The sequence below is a fragment of the Neophocaena asiaeorientalis genome, unplaced genomic scaffold (assembly GCF_003031525.2).
Source record: "Neophocaena asiaeorientalis asiaeorientalis breed wild unplaced genomic scaffold, Neophocaena_asiaeorientalis_V1.1 scaffold147, whole genome shotgun sequence".
Lineage (NCBI taxonomy): Eukaryota > Metazoa > Chordata > Mammalia > Artiodactyla > Phocoenidae > Neophocaena > Neophocaena asiaeorientalis.
This window is the reverse complement of record NW_020173758.1, coordinates 8,286,536-8,308,251: the sequence shown is the minus strand read 5'-3', so window position 1 is coordinate 8,308,251 and position 21,716 is coordinate 8,286,536. Positions and strand designations below refer to the sequence as shown.

The 21,716-nt window shown below is 33.6% G+C and overlaps 1 protein-coding gene across 1 annotated transcript in view; it reads left to right on the top strand.

Annotated features, from left to right (window-relative positions):
• COL11A1 (collagen type XI alpha 1 chain) overlaps nt 1-21,716 on the top strand; it is a 195,933-nt gene that overhangs the window by 129,837 nt on the left and 44,380 nt on the right. Inside the window, exons 40-47 of the mRNA XM_024751257.1 lie at nt 1,361-1,468; nt 1,862-1,951; nt 2,209-2,262; nt 13,725-13,832; nt 17,936-18,043; nt 18,976-19,029; nt 20,140-20,193; nt 20,692-20,799. Of these exons, the coding sequence (XP_024607025.1) occupies nt 1,361-1,468; nt 1,862-1,951; nt 2,209-2,262; nt 13,725-13,832; nt 17,936-18,043; nt 18,976-19,029; nt 20,140-20,193; nt 20,692-20,799 (684 nt within the window). The remainder of the gene's footprint in view (nt 1-1,360; nt 1,469-1,861; nt 1,952-2,208; nt 2,263-13,724; nt 13,833-17,935; nt 18,044-18,975; nt 19,030-20,139; nt 20,194-20,691; nt 20,800-21,716) is intronic.

Below are 21,716 nucleotides of genomic sequence, written 5' to 3'. Positions count from 1 at the left end.
CTAATGCAGACATCCGGTTTCTGAGCCCCGTGTTCTTTTTTGTCTCCCTACTTTAAGGCATAAAAATAACAGGTGTGTTATTGAATATGCCTCTTCATTGGATTATTTTTCTTTATTGGTCCTTTTAAGAAAGAAAATTCTATAGCCTATTTCAAATGTAACCGTATTTTCATGTTAGGACAAAGGAAGTGATTTAATAGGAGCAATATTGATTGCAATACTTGATACTCCTTTTTTTGTGCGGTCATGTGAATCACCACTCATTTTTGTCTCAGTGGTGATAGCCATTAAATTAGGATCAGTTCTACATTCCTTACTATTGAAATTCTGACCAGATGTTTAAGGAAACATTCCTATGGGAAGAAATGTTTATGCATTAATGATAAGTTCGGGACCTTCAGCAATACACAATTAAAGGAATTTAAACCTAGAAATGTACACTCAAATTCGGGATAGATGTATTTTTTATCCAAGACCAAAAAGTAAGAATCTGTTGCATTTTTAGAAAAATAACAGAGAATGATATTCCATAAGCAACTTCAGTAACACATTCCACTGTTTAACAATCTTAGCATCTGGAAACTTTCCCTTTATATATGTTTAAACTTAAATCCTTCATTTTACTTTTCTCTAAGTGGAGATAGAGAGCAACTGGTCACCATTCTCTATTTACACTTGAAATAGCACCACAAACCAGCACCACTCAAGGGACACATAAGTTACCTGACATTTTTCACTTTGGCATTTGTAGCAGTTTAAGGCAGTGGGCTATTTGTTATAGTCTTTGGCCGAAAGGAACTGCCAACCCAAACTCATGATCTTCAGGGTCCCCCTGCCACATTGTCTAGACTTTGTCAAATGAACGTAGATTAACAATTGGAAGGTCTCCAATCGTGGAAATTCCAAGGAGGATCACTTTGGTTGTTTGGGTTCCAGGGGACCTGAGCTCATTATCAAGCAGTGATTAATTGAGTAGTGGTACCAGTGCCTCTTTTGCTCCTAAACTCATTTGACACCTAATATAAAAAGAGGGGAGGGTATGAAATTATAGTGAAAAAACAGTTTTTAACAATACTTGGCCTCACTCTGAAACAATCTGGTATTAAATAAAGAAAACAGCTCTTTGAATTTATCTATATATTTCCCTTATACACTCAGATTTTAATAAAGATTACACATAATCTTTCAGACTTCTACCAGGTAATTTACTTTCACTGCTTTATATGCAGTTTTGTAGGACATCATGAAAATAATTGAAAATGATAAAACTTTGTGAAAGGGAGTGATATTTGTTTTGAGTTTGTGTTATCTTTGCCAAAAATAAAAGAGCAATCTAATGAAGTTTGTTTATCCAATTTAGGGACCAACTGGTGAGACTGGTCCCATAGGTGAACGTGGACATCCTGGTCCTCCTGGCCCTCCTGGGGAGCAAGGTCTTCCCGGTGCTGCAGGAAAAGAAGGTGCAAAGGTACACCATGCTCAAGGAATTTTCTTGGCTGAAAATATCCATTTACTTTTTACTGTAGTTTCTCATTACTTGTCCATAGATTCTCTAAATGCTGGTGTAGTATTTAAATGAATGTCAGAAAGATATGTCAGTAAAATATTCAGTTTATTGTATCTCAAGGCATGACTGGACAATATATAAGAACAGTTAGTTCTATTGACCATAAAACCATCCATTTATATACACTCAACTGTGAATAGTAGCTCATTTTAATGTATATGACATTCCACGCAATACTCTCATCATTAAATGGTATTCAGGCTTTACTCACAGTAGTTTAGAGGTAATTACAATTTTGTTTCTGGAAACATGTAGAGTTTACTCTCTATGATAGATGTTTTTTATGTTCTTTAGGGTGACCCAGGTCCTCAAGGTGTCTCAGGGAAAGACGGACCAGCAGGACTACGTGGTTTCCCAGGTGAAAGAGGACTTTCTGGAGCTCAGGTATAATTAACATATTAATGAAATATGTGAATAAAATTGCTTATTAGAAGCATTTTTTTAGGTCTCAACTAAATAAATATTCATGAGTAATTAAAGGGAAATATGTAAGCATATGCATTGGTTGTCATAATACATATAGCAATATACATTAGTGTCTGGAAACACTTCCTAATATTCTCATTTTGTCAATCATACATCTCCTCCTATTTATATTCAATTCACATCAATTCATTATCTTTGCTTTTCACTTTTCCCAGGGTGCACCTGGACTGAAAGGAGGAGAAGGTCCCCAGGGCCCACCAGGTCCAGTTGTAAGTATGATTATAATAAATAGCCATGCTATCCATGATTGCAAATTACAGCTCTTCTTTCATTACTCTCATGCTGTGATCCCACAGTGTGTGGAAGAGAAAATAAACACATGTCAATCAAATCAGTCAGTCAGTGCCTGGTTTCTACCAGTTGCATGCTCTAATGAGTGCAGAAACAAAAGAGTTTAGATGATTGAAAATATTTATTTTACCACTGCTGTCAGGAGGTAAAAGGAGCTATCTTGCTTCTTACAATACCTGAGGAAATAAATCATAATTTGTCTGATTCTGAGTACTTGAAATTTATCAATGCTCATTAAAAAAAATCCCGTAAGTGTGAAAGGCATATATCCATTTTGTATATTATCTAGATTGCTTTACTTAGTCAATGTAACCTTATGAAATAATCGGCGAATGAGTAAATATCAGATTTTTATTTACTTGAGATACATATAACCCCCCAGAAAGCATTAGAATGCAGCCTTCATTTTTTTCCATTAATTTACCTTCATTCTTAGCTGTACTGTGTGAAGTTACCAATAAGAGCCAAACTACCAATTTTAGCGGTTTCTTCTCATTCTCCATTTTATTTCACCAATCTAAAAAGCTGAAAGTTGCCTTAACTTGCATCTCAACTTCTTTATATAACATATTGAAGTCATACTAGTTCCACCTCCAAAATATTCCTTTAATTTGTCCCCTTTTCTTCATTTCCACTACCACCACATTTGTTCAGACTCTTTCCTTTCCCTCTTTGCTTAATAGTCTTATCTCCTTGACTCTCTTTCTTACCCTCTTCTGTTAGTTTTGCCCACTGATTGTAGAATTTTAGCTTAATACACAACCTTAACTCTTCCATTGCTTTGCTTATACATATCTCATGGTTCCACGCTGTCTTTGGAAACCAAATTCCTTATAAGTTTCTTCAAAATTTGATCCCAATCACTATAGTCTATTTTATTTTTCTCAAGGCCTACATTCTAATTCTACCCAATTTAATGCACTGAATTTTTTGCTTATCATATTACCACAATCTTTATACTTTGCAGAGAATATAGTTTATACTATTCTTCTTCCAGGAAACCCCATTTTTCCTTTCTCTATTTGAAAAAAATCCTACTCATCCGTAGAGATCAAGCTTAAATGTTAAAATCTCTATAAGGTCATCTTTGGACAATTTGCTTCCATTTCATATATTAGTGAAATTTCTCTGCTCTTTGTGCTCTTTGTTATGATTTGCATTTTAGAAATTGTATTGGAATATATTTGGTTGTCTGTCTCTTTCATTAGACTGTGAGTTCCTTATGTTACTTTGGTTATATTCACAGCACAGTGCTGTCAATATAATCATTCCATATTTACCTATTTAAATTTATCATACATCCTGATATTGGAGTAAAGTGTATATAGCATAAATAATACCGAGAACATAGCAATATAATCTTTGGCAGATTGATTAACATTATATTTAATCTGTAGATCATACAAATGTCATTACAATGATTATGGTGGGTATGGATATCTGATAAGGATTTTTTAAAAAGAAAAGTAAGACTTTTCAATAACTATATTTGGTATTCATAAAATTATATAGAACATTTTAAGATACCCAGCTAAGTTAGTGGTGGTAGCATGAGTAGGAAAAAATAGTTGAATAAGACAGAAGTGCTTATTTGAGCATAGATAGAATCTTCAAAATTTTCAGTGCAATGTAATCTATTTATCCAGAACTTCAGGTTCTAAAGTGAATTTTATTTTGGAATATGGATGCATTTTTTGAGATCAATAGTTATGGCATCTGTGAAACCTGAATCATGAGCACAACATTTAAATTGTTTAAAGTTATTTTTTAGGACCCAAGCAAACAATGTTATCTGAGGTCTTTGGACAGTTGAAATCAATATATTTGTAGGGTACATAATATGCCCAGGAGATACAGATATTAATAGAATATTACTCAACAATTATCTGGTTACATGTGAAAGAACATAGTAAATATGATCAAAAAGATCTAATATTTATTCATTTAGCATCAAGAACCGCTTATTTGGCAATTACTACTTACTTCCCTGTATACAATTAAGCTCCACAGAAGATATACCTCTAAAAGACTTAAAATAAGGGAAACAATTTTGAAAAGAAACACACCAAAGACCAACTAGCACTATAAGACAGTCAGTGATTAAATGCCTAATGATATACAAACAACAAATATTAATTATTCAAGGGCAGGGGAAGAGAAGAGAATCAGTAAAAGGGTCATGCAGGAGGTGGCCCTTGAACTTGGCTTCAAAGAGTATAGAGGATTACAAAATCATTAAGATCTAGAGAATGATACTAGGAAAGGGATAAGGTGTTTAGGGAACATCTGGTCTTAAAGTGTGACACCTTGGGAGAGGGACTAAAGTGTGATGAATTCTTGCTAGGATCCAGGTACTCTGCTATATATTTACATAATATAATGCTAAAGCAGAAATATAATGTGCCATATGATTATTGAAGCTCTAAAATGCCAAGTTGAAGTAATTTGAAGATTTGAAGTTTTTAGAGTAAATGGAGTAAAAAAACAAAGTTTTTTGGAGCAAACAAATTTAATAAAGTTTTAAGGAAAAAGTTATCATTAGTGTGTAATACATAGCAGAGATGGGAGAGACTCATTGAGCATAAAAGGTCAGTGATCAATGTCATAATGTGAGTGAGCCAATGATAGTGCAGTGGGAAGTCAAAGGCCGGTGCAGATGGAACAAACACTAGGAAGGCAGGATAATAGGATTTATTTCTAAGATTGGATATGGGCAGTGAGGAAAGATGAAAACTGAATGATGGCTTCAAGCTTGTGTCCTTGGGGGAATGACAATTTAGTGGTGCCTGGTCAGTTTTACCTGGTCAGGAACAATGACAAACACAAAACACTCTCACACGAAAGCTCAAAGCCTCTTAGTAGTCACAAAAGATTTTAAAAGGCTTTTATACTTTGCTAAAAGAAATGTTCCACAGATGCTGACTGTGAGTTTATTTATTTGGAATTAGAATCTATTCTTACAATAAATTAACATACCCAATTCAGTAGACATCAACCAATTAAAATTCTTCCTCAAAGTTGTTGGAAAAGGAACCACTAAAAGGAAAGACATCATCCACATTTATTAGTTCTTTATGCTATTACTGTAATTGCTGTAAAATATAATAAAAAAGTTCATGATGATGACTCCCACTCCATAACAAGTGCTAAACAAGCCTCAGTTTACTCCAGTTAAAGCAATTACATGCATGTGAAATTTGATTTTGAGATTTTTTTAATTCCAAATTACCAAGATTAAAACAAAAGTTGTTGATTTTCTAGATGTAAACTATAATTTATTCAGAAAATTTGTTCATGTTAATTATCATTTTTTGAAATTAAAGACTTAGGGAGATTATCTTGCAACTGAGAGTAAAAACAAAGAATAAGAAGTGCTGACTTCTTTGGCAAGAAAGATAACATGTTCCATTTTGCAATGTTGATCAAAGATGTGACAGCGAAATATCAGAGGAAAATATCTGGTCAGTTGCTGAGAGACAATGAAATTGTAATGCATAAGGATAAAGGTGTAAGCATATCCTGTAGAACTCCTGAGTCTGTATCAATCTCATATTAACTTTACCTTAGAGATATTTACCAAGTATTGTTAAGTGCAGGACTAAAATTCACAGGAACAGAGAGTGATAGAGATTCAGCACTTATGCATACGAAGGAAAAACTATTAAAGTGATGAGTTCTCTAAGGAAAAAATGTAAAGAAAGATGTGGATGGTAAAGGAAGTAGAAAAGGGAAAGGAAATTATTAAGAGTATTTAGTCTTTCAACTCATGCTAAGAACTTTATAATTATTATCTTATTTGATTCTTGCAACCTGGCCCAGTAGATACTATCTTTCCATTTTTAAAGGCAAGGGATCTGAGACTTAGAGAAGGCAAACAACTTGCCCAAGTTCATAGTCCTTTGAAAACGAAACACCACAGCACATTACATAGACCCATTTCCAGACATGTGTATCTCTTACTCTGTATACATTGGCCTAACATTCTCTCTCTCTCCCTCTCTCTCTGTCTCTCTCAGTTGCAGTTTTCCAAGTCCTCTTCATCCTTCTCTATTTTGGTGAAAAATTTGTCAATAGGAAAAGAGTTAGAGGAGCTAATATTACAGCTAACTAGGCTTTAATATTCCTATATGTGCTCTTTATAATCATTCTTAACTTGAATGAATTGAAGATTAAACTGCTTAAACAGATGTACAAGTTGGATCCTTAATGACCATAAATATTTTCCAGTATACTATTGAATCCTTAATTTTTTTCCTTAGAATACAATTCTTAAGGAGAGTAGTTGTGCTGTCTTTCTGGAATACTAGAGAAATAATAAATTCCCTCATTGCATAGGATGTCAATGAACTAAAACTAAAAGCAGGGTTTTTATCAACAGTTCTTGCTCACAGTGAGATTTGTAAAGTGTGTACATGTCACAGTTATGCACGTCAGACGCTATACCCTTTCAATATATTCTGGCCCATACAGAGCAAAATATATTTAATAGTCATCCATCTATACCTGTGTACATGCATACATTTATAAATATATTTAACATCTATTCTTTTTATTCATAATCTATTCAGTTGGAAACATAGGCCAGACTGTTTGTATCACATTGTTATGACAGCCTATAGAAGTGGGTTTATTGAACTCTGATAGGTCTAGCTATGATGCCATTGGCTTGTATTTAGAGAAACTATAACGTGTAGAGTTGAATCAACCAAAAGTATCTATTTGAGGATATGGGAGATTTGTATGCAACGCTCCTATTATGAGTATCCTCAGAAGAAATCTCTTACTAATAATAGCATTAGAAATGTTTGTAGTTTCTTGAGCAGTTAGCTGGGTTTCTTTTTTCTTTCAACTGTTACGAAAATTAAATTTCTCTTTTTGTCATGGCTTACGGAAATAATGGAGTCAAATTTGGGACACAGTAGAGAAGATAACTCCTTGCTTTTTGACTGTTTTTGTAACTTTTTGCATTCAACTCTATACAAAAAGTACATATAATGTACTTTAATATTATCTGCTTTATTTTATTAGAGTTACTTTTTAAAAATGCTGTACAAGACCCATTGCATTGACTTCATAAACCATCAATGGATCATGACCTGCATTTGGGAAAAGCCTTGGTCTCTAGTATGCATTTTTAGATTACTAATATTGTTAGTCCTATTTTTTGCCAATAAAAAAGTTACTTGCTTCTTTACATTTCTTACCTAACATTTCTTATTTATATTACCTTTTATTTATGTCTTCCCTGTAAGCTGCTGTAAGTCTTTTCTTATGGAAAACTATAATTAAATAAATATCTGAATACGCCAGACAATCTATTAAGCTGGAGTTTTATAGATTCATTAAATGGACATTTCCTGCATAGAGCTTATGGTTTACTGAGGATGATGGATGTGGAATAGATAAAATAACATATTAAATAATGAGTAATATATTAAAAGATAGAACAAAGAAGTCGAAGTGAAAACAATGTATTTTCCCTAAAGGAATTAGGTTGGAGTTAAAGATATAAATAAAAATCAATTTGATCTATGAAAAGCAAGTTTTTCATGGGTTAGACTTAGTCTTGAAGTCTTCATCACTGTCTTAGTCCTCTTAGCAAAGAATTGGTATCTCAATGTCATAGTTCTCTGAAGGTCTAGCTACCCGGAGTGAATGTATATTGAGAAACAGTTTTTAGTGCTCCTGCTGAAGACAAACAAAATTATCCCAACAGGATACTGTGACTTTGGGCTTCTAAAATCTGGCAAAAACCAAGCGTTCTCTGTATGCGTGATGATGTACAAAAAAGCTGGTAATAGATGCCCATCAAAGCAGGGCATGTTTTCTCATCTCAGGGGGTTTATTCGCTAAGTGGGTGTCTTGATGCACACACGCAAGGCAGGAAGAAGCAAGGGTCTGAACAGCAAGAGAGGAAGGCAACACAGCATTTTTCTCATATGTTGAACACAAACTGAGTAAACATTTTATATTTATGTTAACACAGTATATACAAATATATTATGCAAACAAGTTCTCAGATTGCATTTACCACCTATATTTTCATAAAACAAAATCAAGGAAAATGTATTCCCTGAATAATCTCTCCCTCATATGCTTTTTCTGATAAAAAAAAAAAAAAAAGGCCCCTCGGGGACTTCCCTGGCAGTCCAGTGGTTAAGACTCCGTGCTGCCAGTGCAGGGGGCATGGATTCGATCTCTGGTGGGGGAACTAACATCCCACATGCTGCCCGGTGTGACCAAAAGATAAAATAATAATAATAATAATTTTTTAAAATCTCCTCATTGCCAACAGTTATTTCTCTAAAAATAAGGAGATTTAAAAAAATAAAATAGTGTGCTGGTAAAGGCCCTCTATCCTTACAACCACATTTCTTCCCCGTCCCCAGGAGTGGAAGTTAATATGGTGAATGTATATGGGGAGGGGGCAGGCACATAGCTGCTAAAAGGTAAAAGTCCAAGATTTCACAACTGTGCAACGTATCAGTCTTTATTCCTTTCCTATGACTCCTATTTCATGATTGTCCCCTGATGATTCTCTCTTTTCCTCCTTATGTGCTATTATGTCTTCCTGTTGTTGTCTCTCCCTTAGGATTTTATATGCCCTTCTTATCATAATTCCTATTTCTTCTAATTATTTGTCCACATCCCATTCCAGAGAACCTTCTTTTCACTGGCTTTTTTCTTATTTCTCAAACAAGGAGCTGGAAAAGTTTTTAGAAGGATTATACTTACTAACTGGGTCATATTCTATTCTTTTTAAAATTAAAGCACACTTTCTCTATTGGAATCCGGTTAGACCTCAGGGGGCTATTATGACATCCAATCAGGATGAATCATGTAGAGAGATGGTGGTGGGATCAGTGACCGAAGACTGAGATATTGTAGGACTTTAACTTAATCATTCAGAATTTATGTTTTAAACTCTGGTAATGCTTGATATTTTATCTGAATTTTCAGCTTATCTGATCTCAAATACATGTAATCTGCAGAGTGAGAATTACCTCAAACTAGTTTTGCCACGAAGGTCAACTTGGCTTTACAAAGAGAGGGGCAGACTTTTTTCTTTTTTTGCTTTCTACTTGTATAGCTCTGTTCATAAGGACTTGTGTTTATGTTTCTTTTCCTCTCTCTAGTGGGCTGCCTTCTAATTGAAAGCTGATGAGATGATTTCTCTGTTTACCTCTTTCCTTTACTTTACAAATGCTTCTCAGAATATGAAACACCCAGTGAATATAACAGAAAATATTTATCTGGGGTTCTCCTGTGTGTGAAGAGTTAGAGAAATAACCACTATTCTCATTGCTTCAAGGAAATAAACTGAGGCTATTGACTTGTGTTTTATTACCATTGCAAGGTTTAGGGAAAAGGGCTACAGAAGAGGATAAAGCTAACATAAACTTAAAGAGAGGTCACTAACTATAAAAATGTAAATTCCTCTCTTTTAAAAATAAGTAAATGTCCAAACTTCAGTTGAAAATAAGTGACCTATCGTGGTTGCTGTTTAGTATTAAAATAACAGAATAATTCATGATATTATGATTGTTATAATTCCTGTAATTCCATACATACCTTTAGAAAACTTTTAATTTACCTTGTGTCCATTGCTATTTAAATCATAAATTGGGGAAATATTTTTATAGTTTTTAGCCTCTTTTTCTCTGAGTTCTTTCCAGTTAAGCACTTTTGATAGGTAAGATATTTATCATTGCTATAGAGATGAGTATGTAAACAGTTTAAATTAGGATTAAAAATACTGTTTTGTGGGAAAAGCTCTACTCTTTAACGGCATGGCCTTAGATATACCATACACATTCTGGATCTTAATTTTCTCTCCTATAAAATTTAACTTCTGCAATCATTTGAGATTGCATATCTACTTTTAAAGTATGTAGCTGTTCATGTACAGTACTCCAACATCTGTTGCATTCATATTTTAGGACAGACTTTAGATGTATCAACACAATAATATCAGAAAAAACAGAGGGCAAATTATTTCTGTTCCTATTTTGTTGGTGAGAAAATAGAGCCAAATAGAAGTTAATCAGTTTGTTCAAAATGGGAAAGCTACTGGTTTCAGTGCTGAGACAGAAAAGATCACACATACAGTTCACACTTTTACATAGGGCTTGCTATGTGCCAGTAAGTACTCAGAGGGCTGAAGATCAATTTAAAAAACAAGCAAAAATTTTACCTTTGTGAGCCTACTATTATCCATTTAACCTATGTTTAAACTCAAACATGTTCATCTTAGATGTAATTGTTCACTTATCTGACAAATATAAAGCCCTGTGTTCTTCACTATAGCCAGTTATAGGACAATGCAATAAATTCTATAACTATAACTATCTAGCCTTTATGGAAAAAAATGTATCTGCAGTGTGAGCTTCTTAAGGCTGATGCCTGCCATAATACATTTTGTATTCCCAATCAGTGTCACAAGAGATTAGTCTCACTATATTTTTGTTAAATGTGTTCTCTTTTTAATATCGGGTTTAAATTTTCATTTTTAATGGAATTTCTTCAGTGATTCAATTGGGATTAAAGGATTCATAAGACTTACTCTTAAAAGTTGACCTGGGAATATTTAAATAAGTTCTGTATGTTGCTAACAGCATGTGCTTAATCAGTAGGTATCATCAGAGATTTTCACTTTTCATTTATAGATGTATAAAATAAAATCACTGCAGAGCATGCTGTTATCAAAAATATCTAGACTGTATGAATGTCAGAGAATGACTGTTTGGACAAAGAAGATAAGCATTGCCATTAATTCTTTTAAGTTTTCTCATTTTAGAAAGTGTTCAACCAATGTGAGCTTGTTCTGGTAGAAGTGGTCTTAAATGGCTTCTATTCCTTCTACTTATTAAAATTTAGCATAATATATGTGAATTATTGTGGTACAAACAACCAGGGAATATTTTCTTCACCATTTATGAAGTACTCTGTATTGCAGGAAGAAACTTTGTGTGAATCAGGGCACATGGGCTAGACACTGGGCCTTATGGCCGCCTTTACCTGAAAAGTAAACAAGTCGTACAGGAATTAAATTATATTGCATTTGTAAAGTACTTAGCACAATAGTTATTTAGTAGGCTCAATAGTTGGAAAATAATAAATTTTCTTAATATACACATCTGTTTTCTAGTGAATTTCCTCTTTTATCATTCTGGTCTCATAGCTGTCAAGCTCAACACAGTCTAAAATGATATCTTCCTCAGGTAGTCTTTGAAAAGTTGGGGTTTAAATTTAAAACAGGATCAAAGAGAAAGGTTTCATGGCCTGACATATCAAAATTGCATCTCCTTTTGTGTCATCAATTACAAATAAAATATTTCAGCCCTTAAATTGGATGCTTAGTTTAGATTTGATAACACTAATGGGTAGTAATGCTTTTGTGAGATTTTACAAGTAAAATATTAAAATGAAAATGTAACACACCCACCTTGTATGCACACTGATCCTCAAGAAATAAGATTTTCAGATATTAGAGATTTATCTTTAGGGATGATAGTGTTTACCCGAATAAAACAGAATCACCCTAGTCACACTGTATATTGTTTTCTGTTTATACTTACACCAAAAAAGAGTGCTTTCATTACTGAACTTTTTCTTTCTCTCTTTTCTGTAATTCAGAATTCTTTGCATTCCTCTCAATTTCAGGATCCTTGCTCTCCTTCTCCTCCTTTTAATCCTTGTCTTCCTCCTCTGTTCTCTCTCTCTCTTTCTCTCTCTCATTGTCCATCTTCCTCCCTCCCCTGCCCTCCTCCTCAGCCTCCAGGCTTCCTTTCTTTCTTTGCTGTCTCTGCTAAGTAGAGACAAATCTTTGCATGCCTTCAACTTTTAGGGCTGAACTTCTTGAATGCACTCAGAGGACTCTATTCTCATTTTTAATTTCTGCATTGGCCTCTGGAATCATTCATCCAAAGTCTGCCATCTGGTTAACAGTCACACCACTTGTGGTTGACTCTTTTGCATAAAATATTTTAATATTATTAAATTAAAAATAACATTTTGACAGAGGACAGATGTTTATTATTTTAAAAATACTAACTGAAGTTTTCCTTTGTAATCTCTTCTTCTTTAGTATTTGAATTATGATTGGTAAAAATTTATTTTTCACACAACTCTTAAGCACTACATCAATACAAATTGTCATTATCATTGTTCTTGTGTTCATATTTAGTTAGTTCTCTAGCTAATAAAAATAGAAATTAGAACAAAGTCAATAATTCATATTTGTATAATAAAATGACTTCTAATTACATAGGGAAAGTAATATTAGAAGATAAATGTGACAGTACTATATTTTCCAGCTTTTATAAATCATTTCTTTGAGTTTTAAAATGATGATGTTATTATTTAGACTTCTTAATTATTAAGGAAAGCTGCTAATAATCATATTTTCCAATATTTCACATTAGTTCAATCCTGAAAGAAAATGATAAATTAAAACTTAGCCACCCATCTAGGAATCTAATGCAAAGACAATATTCTTGTTATCTTTCAATAAATAAAATTGGAAATGGTAAATAGGTTATCTTTGACCTATACATGACTTAGTAAATCTACATTTGCATTTCTTTTATTCTTGCTTTAAATAATGTTTTCTTAAATTGTTGATAGAGATAATTAATATGAAGGCAGTATCCACACTTTTTAAAATTTTACATATTAGGTATTTTTTAAGCAAACTAATTGAAAATATATAGCCTCTATTTTGAAACTCAATTGGACGTACCTAGTCAAATGTGAATTATCTAGTTAGTGTTCATAATAAAACCCAATGGTCCCTACAGAATTCTAAGATAAATTTAAGGACTTATTTTCAGGAAAAAGTCCAAGCTCTGGGATAGTGATTATTGAACTTTATTATGTAAAAAATTATATTTGTACCTCAAAGCAATGACAATTTCTGAACTCATTTTTAGGACTTTGAAATTGTGATTCAGCAAGTTTGAGGTGAAATCCAGAAATCACTTTGAAAAATGCCAGTCTAGACAGTGTATCATGCCAATCCAGAATAATACAGGGAGAAAATTGTATAGGAAGGTACTCTTGGATTTATGTCTTATAAAACATCGTGAACAATTGTGAACACTTAAATGAAAAGAGAAAACATCTGTAAAATATTAAAGATATAAAATTTTGAAATATTTTTCTTCTTATCAGTATTTCTTAACTTTAGTATCTGTGCTTAATATTGGGGCTAGAACTTAATCTTTTAAATTGTGGGTACTGTTCCTGTCTGAGATCTTAAAATTGCCTAAAAGTGACTTTTATGTTATGTAAACTGTAAGATTTCACAACTAAATAAGTGATTCTTAAGTGGAACTTTTCCCATCATTAATAACAAAATACCTTTTTTCCCCTGTGTTAGGGCTCACCAGGAGAACGTGGGTCAGCAGGAACAGCTGGCCCAATTGGTTTGCCAGGGCGACCAGGACCTCAGGGTCCCCCTGGTCCAGCTGGAGAGAAAGGTGCTCCTGTAAGTAATTTCAAGGAGGAATATATTATACTGTCATCCTGCATAAGTTATTACTTTTTATTCAAGGATATTAGCTCTTCATAGTCCACTGCATTCTTTCTGCATATGTGCCTGGCATATAAACACACTTATTTTTATATTTATAATACAGAAAATTTCAAATTCATTAAATGAGATGACATTTTTCCACATTTTATGAAACCCTAATATCTGTGGGGGAGTTGGATATTATTAATGTGAAAGGCTTCTGAGTTTGTTCCTTTTGAAAGATAAAATTGGACTTTTGATTAAAACCATACTTTGCTGCTTTATATTAGAAAAGTGTTCACTTTTCACTCCTCTTGTAGTACAACTTAATTTCCAATCACTTTCATGGTCTGTAAGTGAAACGCATAGAGGCTGCACTTCTCATGTGATTTGAGTTTTGATCTACAGTGAAAGAGGTGGAAAACATCTGGTCAATTATTTTATCTTATATTTATTTAATAATTATGGATATATTCTGTTCATTAGGTTTAAGTTTCATCATCAAGATTTCTCCCCTAATTTTGTTGCTGCTTTTCACTTAATCATATTAATTTTCTAAAACAACTAAAGCATTCTCTCATCCTCCAAGGTTAAAACACAAACTTGTTCAGTAAATATATATAAAAATTGCTGATCATTGTATGCAAAAAATACAAGTTCAATACTTTTGTGTATATGTAAGTTCTGACATATATTATCTAGTTTAAGCCTATAATCTTCAGAATACCTTTTAATCACTAAGGACCTAGTTTTAGCAAGTTGAGTGAGATTTAGCAAGTTGCTTTCATTGTCCATTGACATTACTGTTTGTGATCTTGTTTAAGTATTTCCAAATTAAAGTGACTGTTTTTCTGTAATCTACTATCTTTTAGACACATTTGGAATATTAGAATAGGACCATATCACCTGTGGTTAGAATCTTTTGGTGACAGAGAAAGCATTTTTAATTGCTGAGAAGTTTTTAAAGCAATGTATTTCCAGCTTAGTAAATTTGTTGAAAATTTAGACATTATTTTCTGAGATGTTAAAAGACAACTATAAAAAATTGTTCTTTGGCTCCTTCTTACAATTTCTATAATTTCCAACCAATCTCAGACACTAAAGATTTGTCCATAAAACTTTTATAGTGTACTGTGCACTGGGAGGGGATATAAAACATATAGATTCAGGCCCTTTCATACAAGTTCATTCAAAAATTCAGGGCACCGGTTTATTGGCACAACACAATGAAGAATGTATACAGAGAAAACAGATATGCATTGCTTTAGTATACCAATTGAGAATATACTTATTAGAGAAGCCAAGAATTCTCTGAAGATAATAAATTGAAGGCTGGGTTTTAAATGCCTTGACTTTATGAAGAAAAAGTAAAATATTGAAACAAAGACAAGAATATGGAAAAGTATTGAAAATGATAATAAATTACTTTGGTGATATAGAGGAGAAATTATTGACAGAAGCCCTTTTCAGAGATAAGATTTGGCCCAGGTTTTGTTGGTGATTGGTGGTATTATGAGGAGGGAGGGAGAGGAGAATGTTCTGCCCACCCGTTCTCTCTGTTATTCCCACCAACAACAAAAACTCCAAGGTGTTCATTCCACTGTTCTTTTATTCAACAAATAGTTATTGAGAGCAACTAAGTGCTGGACACAGTATTAGGTAGTACTTTTGAAGAAGTTATCTATCTAGGGATGGTAGCACCAAATGGTTATAGAAGTGTTGGGTGAAAATACCCATAACCCTCCATGCAGACGTTTAGTAAAAACTGATGGAGATGTTGACTAAGATGTTAAGCAAAGTCTTTTACCTCTTCCTAAACCCAAATATAAATCTGCTATATTGGTATAGATTCCACACAGACCAAGATCAGAAGAAATAAACAGCAGGTGATTCCTGGCTAGAGATTATGTGTACTGTAATGAAGGCAGTTAAGAATTAATCTGTCTTATTTACAGATACTCTCATATAAAAGGATTGATTTTTGGAGTTCAGTCTCTCAAGGAAATCCAAATTAAGGAGAAATATCTGAATCAGCTCATGTGTTCAAAATAGTGACATTCACTGTGAATAGCACAGCACATTTTATGAGTGGAGATAGTTTTGAGACATTGCAATATTTAATTTGAAGGAAATAAAAGGTCTCCAGTGTGACATCAGAGGTATGTGTTAAATGATAATTATGGCATAGTTTTGAAAAATACAATAAGATCGTATGGAACCCAATGAAGTAATAAACTTGTTAACTTTGTTTTATAGACATTTTGTTATTTTTGTTGTCATTAAGCAATTAACTAACTAGCCTTAAATGGCTACTCTGGGCCACAGGCCAGCAAGGTACAATGGAATACAAAATCAGACAACTTCTACCCTCACACAATTTATTGTCTGATGGGGCTTTAGATAATAAGCAAAGAATCACTAAGTACCTGTATAATTACAAACTCTGGATAATGATATAAGGAAATGTACTGGTGTATGTCAGCTTATAACAGAGGGACCTAAGCTGGAATCAGAGCCTTTCCTTGGGTAGGACGTTGATGATGGAATGTAAAAGACGAGGAGGAATTAACTAAGTGGAGGGTCCTCCTAGGGGCATTCCAGGCTAAGTGAACAACATGTGCTCAGGCCAAGTGACAGGAAGGGTATGGCATCAAGTTGAACTAAAAAAGATCTACATGGGTTGAAATATAGAGAGCAAGGGCAAGGGAGGCTGGAGGCTGTTCCATAGGTAGTAGGAGCCAGGTAATGGTAGACCACACTAGCAGCTTGGTCTTTACCTTAGGAATGGTAAACAAGTAAATTGACTATAAAGAATGTTGGTAAGATGATTGTCTCTCTGATTGCAGCACAGAGGATAGCTTGGAAGTAAGAATAGATGTGAGATAAGAAGGAAACATTACAATAGTTGAGAGGAAGTCTACTAGTATTTTGGGGTAAGATGTTAATGGTGGAGATAAAGAGAAGTAAATATATTCAAGAGATAAAACTTAGTCATCGTAAAGGGACAGGAGGTGGTGAGGGACAGAGGGGTGGGGAGCAGGATAATGTAAATGCAGGAACTAATGACATGGATTCCCAACTTGTGTAATGGGAGAAAAGATAGAACCACCAACTGCAATCAGGAATAACTTTGTACAGAACTGATGAAGTCTTGACTTTTAGGAAATCACTTATTTAAGCTCTGAAAGGATTTTTTGCCATCTTTATTATCAAGCCTATACTTTTTTTTTAATATTATTTTTTATTTATTTTTATTTTTTGCGGTACGCGGGTCCCTCACTGTTGTGGCCTCTCCCGTTGTGGAGCACAGGCTCCGGACGTGCAGGCTCAGCGGCCATGGCTCATGGCCCCAGCCACTCCGCAGCTGGTGGGATCCTCCCGGACCAGGGTACGAACCCCTGTCCCCTGCATCGACAGGTGGACTCTCAACCACTGCACCACCAGGGAAGCCCTCAAGCCTATACTTTTTAAACTACACAATATAGTTAAATTTTAAAAAGAGGAAAATAATGTCATTGTCTAAAAGTAAACAAAAATTTTTAAAAAGCTAACAACCTTGTCATTTTGAATCAGTAAAAGCAGCAATGAAAGAAAATATCAAAATCTAGAAAAATTCATGAAACATTGTTAAAAAATAGAAAAAGTCTACACATAAAGCATATTATAAAGTTGGGTATACAAGTAGCACAGAAAGAGTAACGGGTCAGTGAGTTCTCACAAACATCGAGCATCTGATTTATCAATATATAATGCTTGATTTGAAAATGTGTGATTGAAAGAAAAATTCCAAGTTGAGTCTTAATTGTTTTTGTGACCCATAACTTGAGATTCATAAATTGTTAACCAGTGTTAGTATTCTTAGTCACGAAAGAATATAGAGATCTTTTGTGTTATCATTTGCTACTAGGAAATAGCAATATATTGGGAAAATATACTTTGGGGGAAAATCAAAGCAATTTCTTTGTCAAATATGGAAGCCAGAGTATGACTGTTGTAGCTGTACTTAAAAATTGTAACAATAGCTAATTTATAGGTTTCTTATGGCAAAGTAATGACCTGCTGGATTTTCAATGCAGGGAGAAAAAGGTCCCCAAGGCCCCGCAGGGAGAGATGGAGTACAAGGCCCTGTGGGTCTCCCAGGGCCTGCTGGGCCTGCTGGCTCCCCGGGAGAGGATGGAGACAAGGTGAGTGCTCTTTATTCATATTAGTGCATCCTGTGAAAAATAATTTTTTTCTTAAGAATCCTGGATATAATCTCTTTTAAGATTAGATGTCAAATCTAAAGATATCTTTTCCAAAGTTTCAATACAGCTTCCTTGTGCTCAAAAGTTTTATTTTAGAGGTTGAGAATTATCATTAATCCAGGAAATAGTATGTAGGATATAAACAAGACAAGAACAATGGTAGTGAGAAAAAATAACAGATGCCAAAGTTGCTTATCTATTTTTAAATATATATGTTTCTGAAATAAATGTGAAATTAATTTAATTAATTACTTGTATACATTTAGCTGTGGTGTCTTGGATATTGCAGAATTAAAATTTAAGAATGAGCTGCATACATATTTGATAATCCTATACTTCCCTATTTTTTACTAACTTGTAAATAAACATTCTAAGCTCTTGATTTTGAATGTATAGCTGTGTTGTGTTTGAACTGAATATATTTTCTAATATTATTGTGAAATTATATAACAAAATTTGTTAACCAGTGCTCTGATAATGTGCAACATTTTAGCAGTTGGAAAACTAGGAGGAAAAATAACTGATTTTTGATTAATGTGTAATTACACTTTTATATAAATTAATGTATTTTCATTATTAGTTTATACTGGTAATATTTCAGACAAAATTGATTTTGTGAATTAAAAATCCATCTGCAGTATTCCTCAAAGTCCAGTTGACTTTTGTTTGTCTATATACTAATCAATATTAGAAATCAATATTAGTCAATACTAGAAAGTGAGAAGCAGGCTTTTCCAATTTAAACTGTGACCTTAAATGTTAGCACATAATTACAGTAAAGTAAAATTTAATCATACAATGATAGTGATGACAATGCAATGGCAGGTATGGCATATTAGAGATAAACTTTAACTCAAATCTTTCAAATACAGGGTGAAATCGGTGAACCAGGACAAAAAGGCAGCAAGGGTGACAAAGGAGAAAATGTAAGTTTCCTACTTCTTATTGAGGGGGCATTATTCATTTAACTCCTTTTGGTGTTAACCATGGATATTTTTTCATATTACTATTCCCTTACCTCTCCGAAGATTATAATATTACTACTATATTACCTCTGTGGGAACTATTCAGTTTGAGATTCAGTCAATTTTAATAAAACCTCTTTTCAAATTATATGTTAAGAAATGCAGTAATTCCAACCCTAAAAGCCACAGAATGAGACTAAATCGTCAGCAATTTTACCTTCCATTGTTTTTGCACCATTAGTTTGAATACCATATGGTTTAAAGACAAATAATACCTTAAAGTTGTTATGAAAAGGATTTTTGACCTAGTGGAAACCTGACAGGGACTCAGGTACCCCAATGGTCCCTGAACCACACATACCTCCAGAACCTATGCTTTAAGCACTGTTCCCACTGTGTGGCAGTTTTAAGAAAAAGAGCAATCCAATCCAATGACTCTTTAATGTCTGGATCTTTTATAGTGCCTGATCAGTTATTTATGTTGGAAAAAAGGACAGTTAAGAAGTAATATTTATGTATGTAAGACTCATAAAGCCATTGAAATCTACTGCTCAAAATAAGGAGTTCCAGTATACTTAATATATAATACTGAGTTTGCATGTGTTTACATATAAAGAAAATTCTGAGGTTTCATATATCATTACTTTCTGTCATATAGAATTCCCCACATCCTATTTTTCATTTAGAAGATAGCATATGGATGCTATTTTCATGTGCTCTTTCTGACACATACATATCTCATTAAAGAAATCTGGTATTTTGAAATTTTTCAAGTGTGAAACTTCAACATGATTTATATTAGCATAGAAATCCATTTTTAAATATCCACAACATTATAGTTGAGAATGCTTTCAATAACTGCCAATTTAAAATTGATTGCAAGTAGGCAAGTCTGAGTCTCAAGGAGTAAAATAAATAATGGTTGACTGCACTGAATGCCAAAACCTTTTTATTTTTCCCCAAGAAATGTAGAGATGATTAATAGATTTTGATCAACCAAGTGCTCTGCACTACATAGCTTAGGCTCCTCTGGCTTCAGTTTCAAAATTACAGACTTTTATCTCACCACAGGGTCCTCCTGGTCCCCCAGGTCTTCAAGGTCCAGTTGGTGCCCCTGGAATTGCTGTAAGTATTCCTCTTTGTTCAGCAAATCTAAAGCCTTACCATTCTCTGATCAGATTTATGAACTGTCACCTAACCAGTCTATTTCATGTGGTAATAAGTTTGTATGCTTAACATTAAATCAAGTTTAAATTATCTAATGTAGCTAACCAAGCTGATCTTTATAAACAAAAAGCACTGTGACTTCATTTGAAGATAGATAATAAACAGTTGAGAAGTACTTCATAGACAATTTTGAACATTATTTTCCCTTTTTAAATAACTTTTACTTCACTTGATATACATGAGAAAATCAAAATCAGTCATATTTCAGAATCAAATAATGTAAGCAAAACTAACAATAGTATATTTGCAGCGGATAATGGAAATGTAACTTACTTTGTACTTGGTAACATAAATAGACTGTCTTTGATTAAATTAGAAATGGCTACATTTTTATGATGGCTTGTAGCAGAATCATGATTCTTCCAGTTTGTGATCATTTCTATTGGTCTTTTCTAGGGAGGTGATGGTGAGCCAGGTCCCAGAGGTCAGCAGGGGATGTTTGGACAAAAAGGTGATGAAGGTGCCAGAGGTTTCCCAGGACCTCCGGGTCCCATAGGTCTTCAGGTAAGATGTTCTCTGAGTTGCACACCCTTGTCATTCCCACTTACTTTTCATACCAGGTTTTCTGGAAGTTGTAAAACAAAACAGCTTTCCTTCTTTCTATCTGGGAACTAGGGTACAAAGTTTAAGTATAATGACTGTTTTACTTAAATGTGTATCTGAACTTTAACTGCTTTTAATCAATTATTATTAATTTTTCTGAAGCTGCATCAGCCCTGGTTTCTGTTTCTGGAGTTTATTTAGCCCCACCATAGGTATAACACCCCTTTTCTTCATCCTCATTGTATTTGGAAAATGAATGACAACCTTCTTTAAGTGTGACAGAAGCAAGATGTTAGAAGCGTTCTTTCACACATTTCACAGCAAGAAAATTAGTACTCCAGATGGCTAGCAAAAATTAAAAGCCTTTTGATAAATAGCAAACTGTCAATCGCAACTATTAACAGAAACTAACAACAAGAAATGTTAAACAATAATAGGTAAAATAAACAAATTAACAGTAAATTTGTCATTTAAAATAACTTCTTAAATTTAGAATTATAATTTGTATTTTATGAAACACTTTCAGGGAAGGAAATATTAAATTGTAAAACATTGTAGGCTAAAACATTTTCATTCAAATATGGCTTACAACTGGGTTCTTAGGCAAAACATTGCATAGTAGACATCTGTTCTGAGTTGTTTTTCCACTCTTCCCTGTGAGGTTAACTGCTTCCTACAAACTTTGGAAACATCTGACTTTCTTCTCCCACTTGCTTATTCAATACCTACCTAGTGATCCTCTAAAAGATTATAAAATTTTGTTTTAAATGCTATTTGGGTGCCATGTGAATATTAGTTATGCCACATTAGCAATTTTAGAAATGATTAAATTAAATCATCTAGTTCATTGTACTCAAAATTTTGTGAAGTTGTGGAAA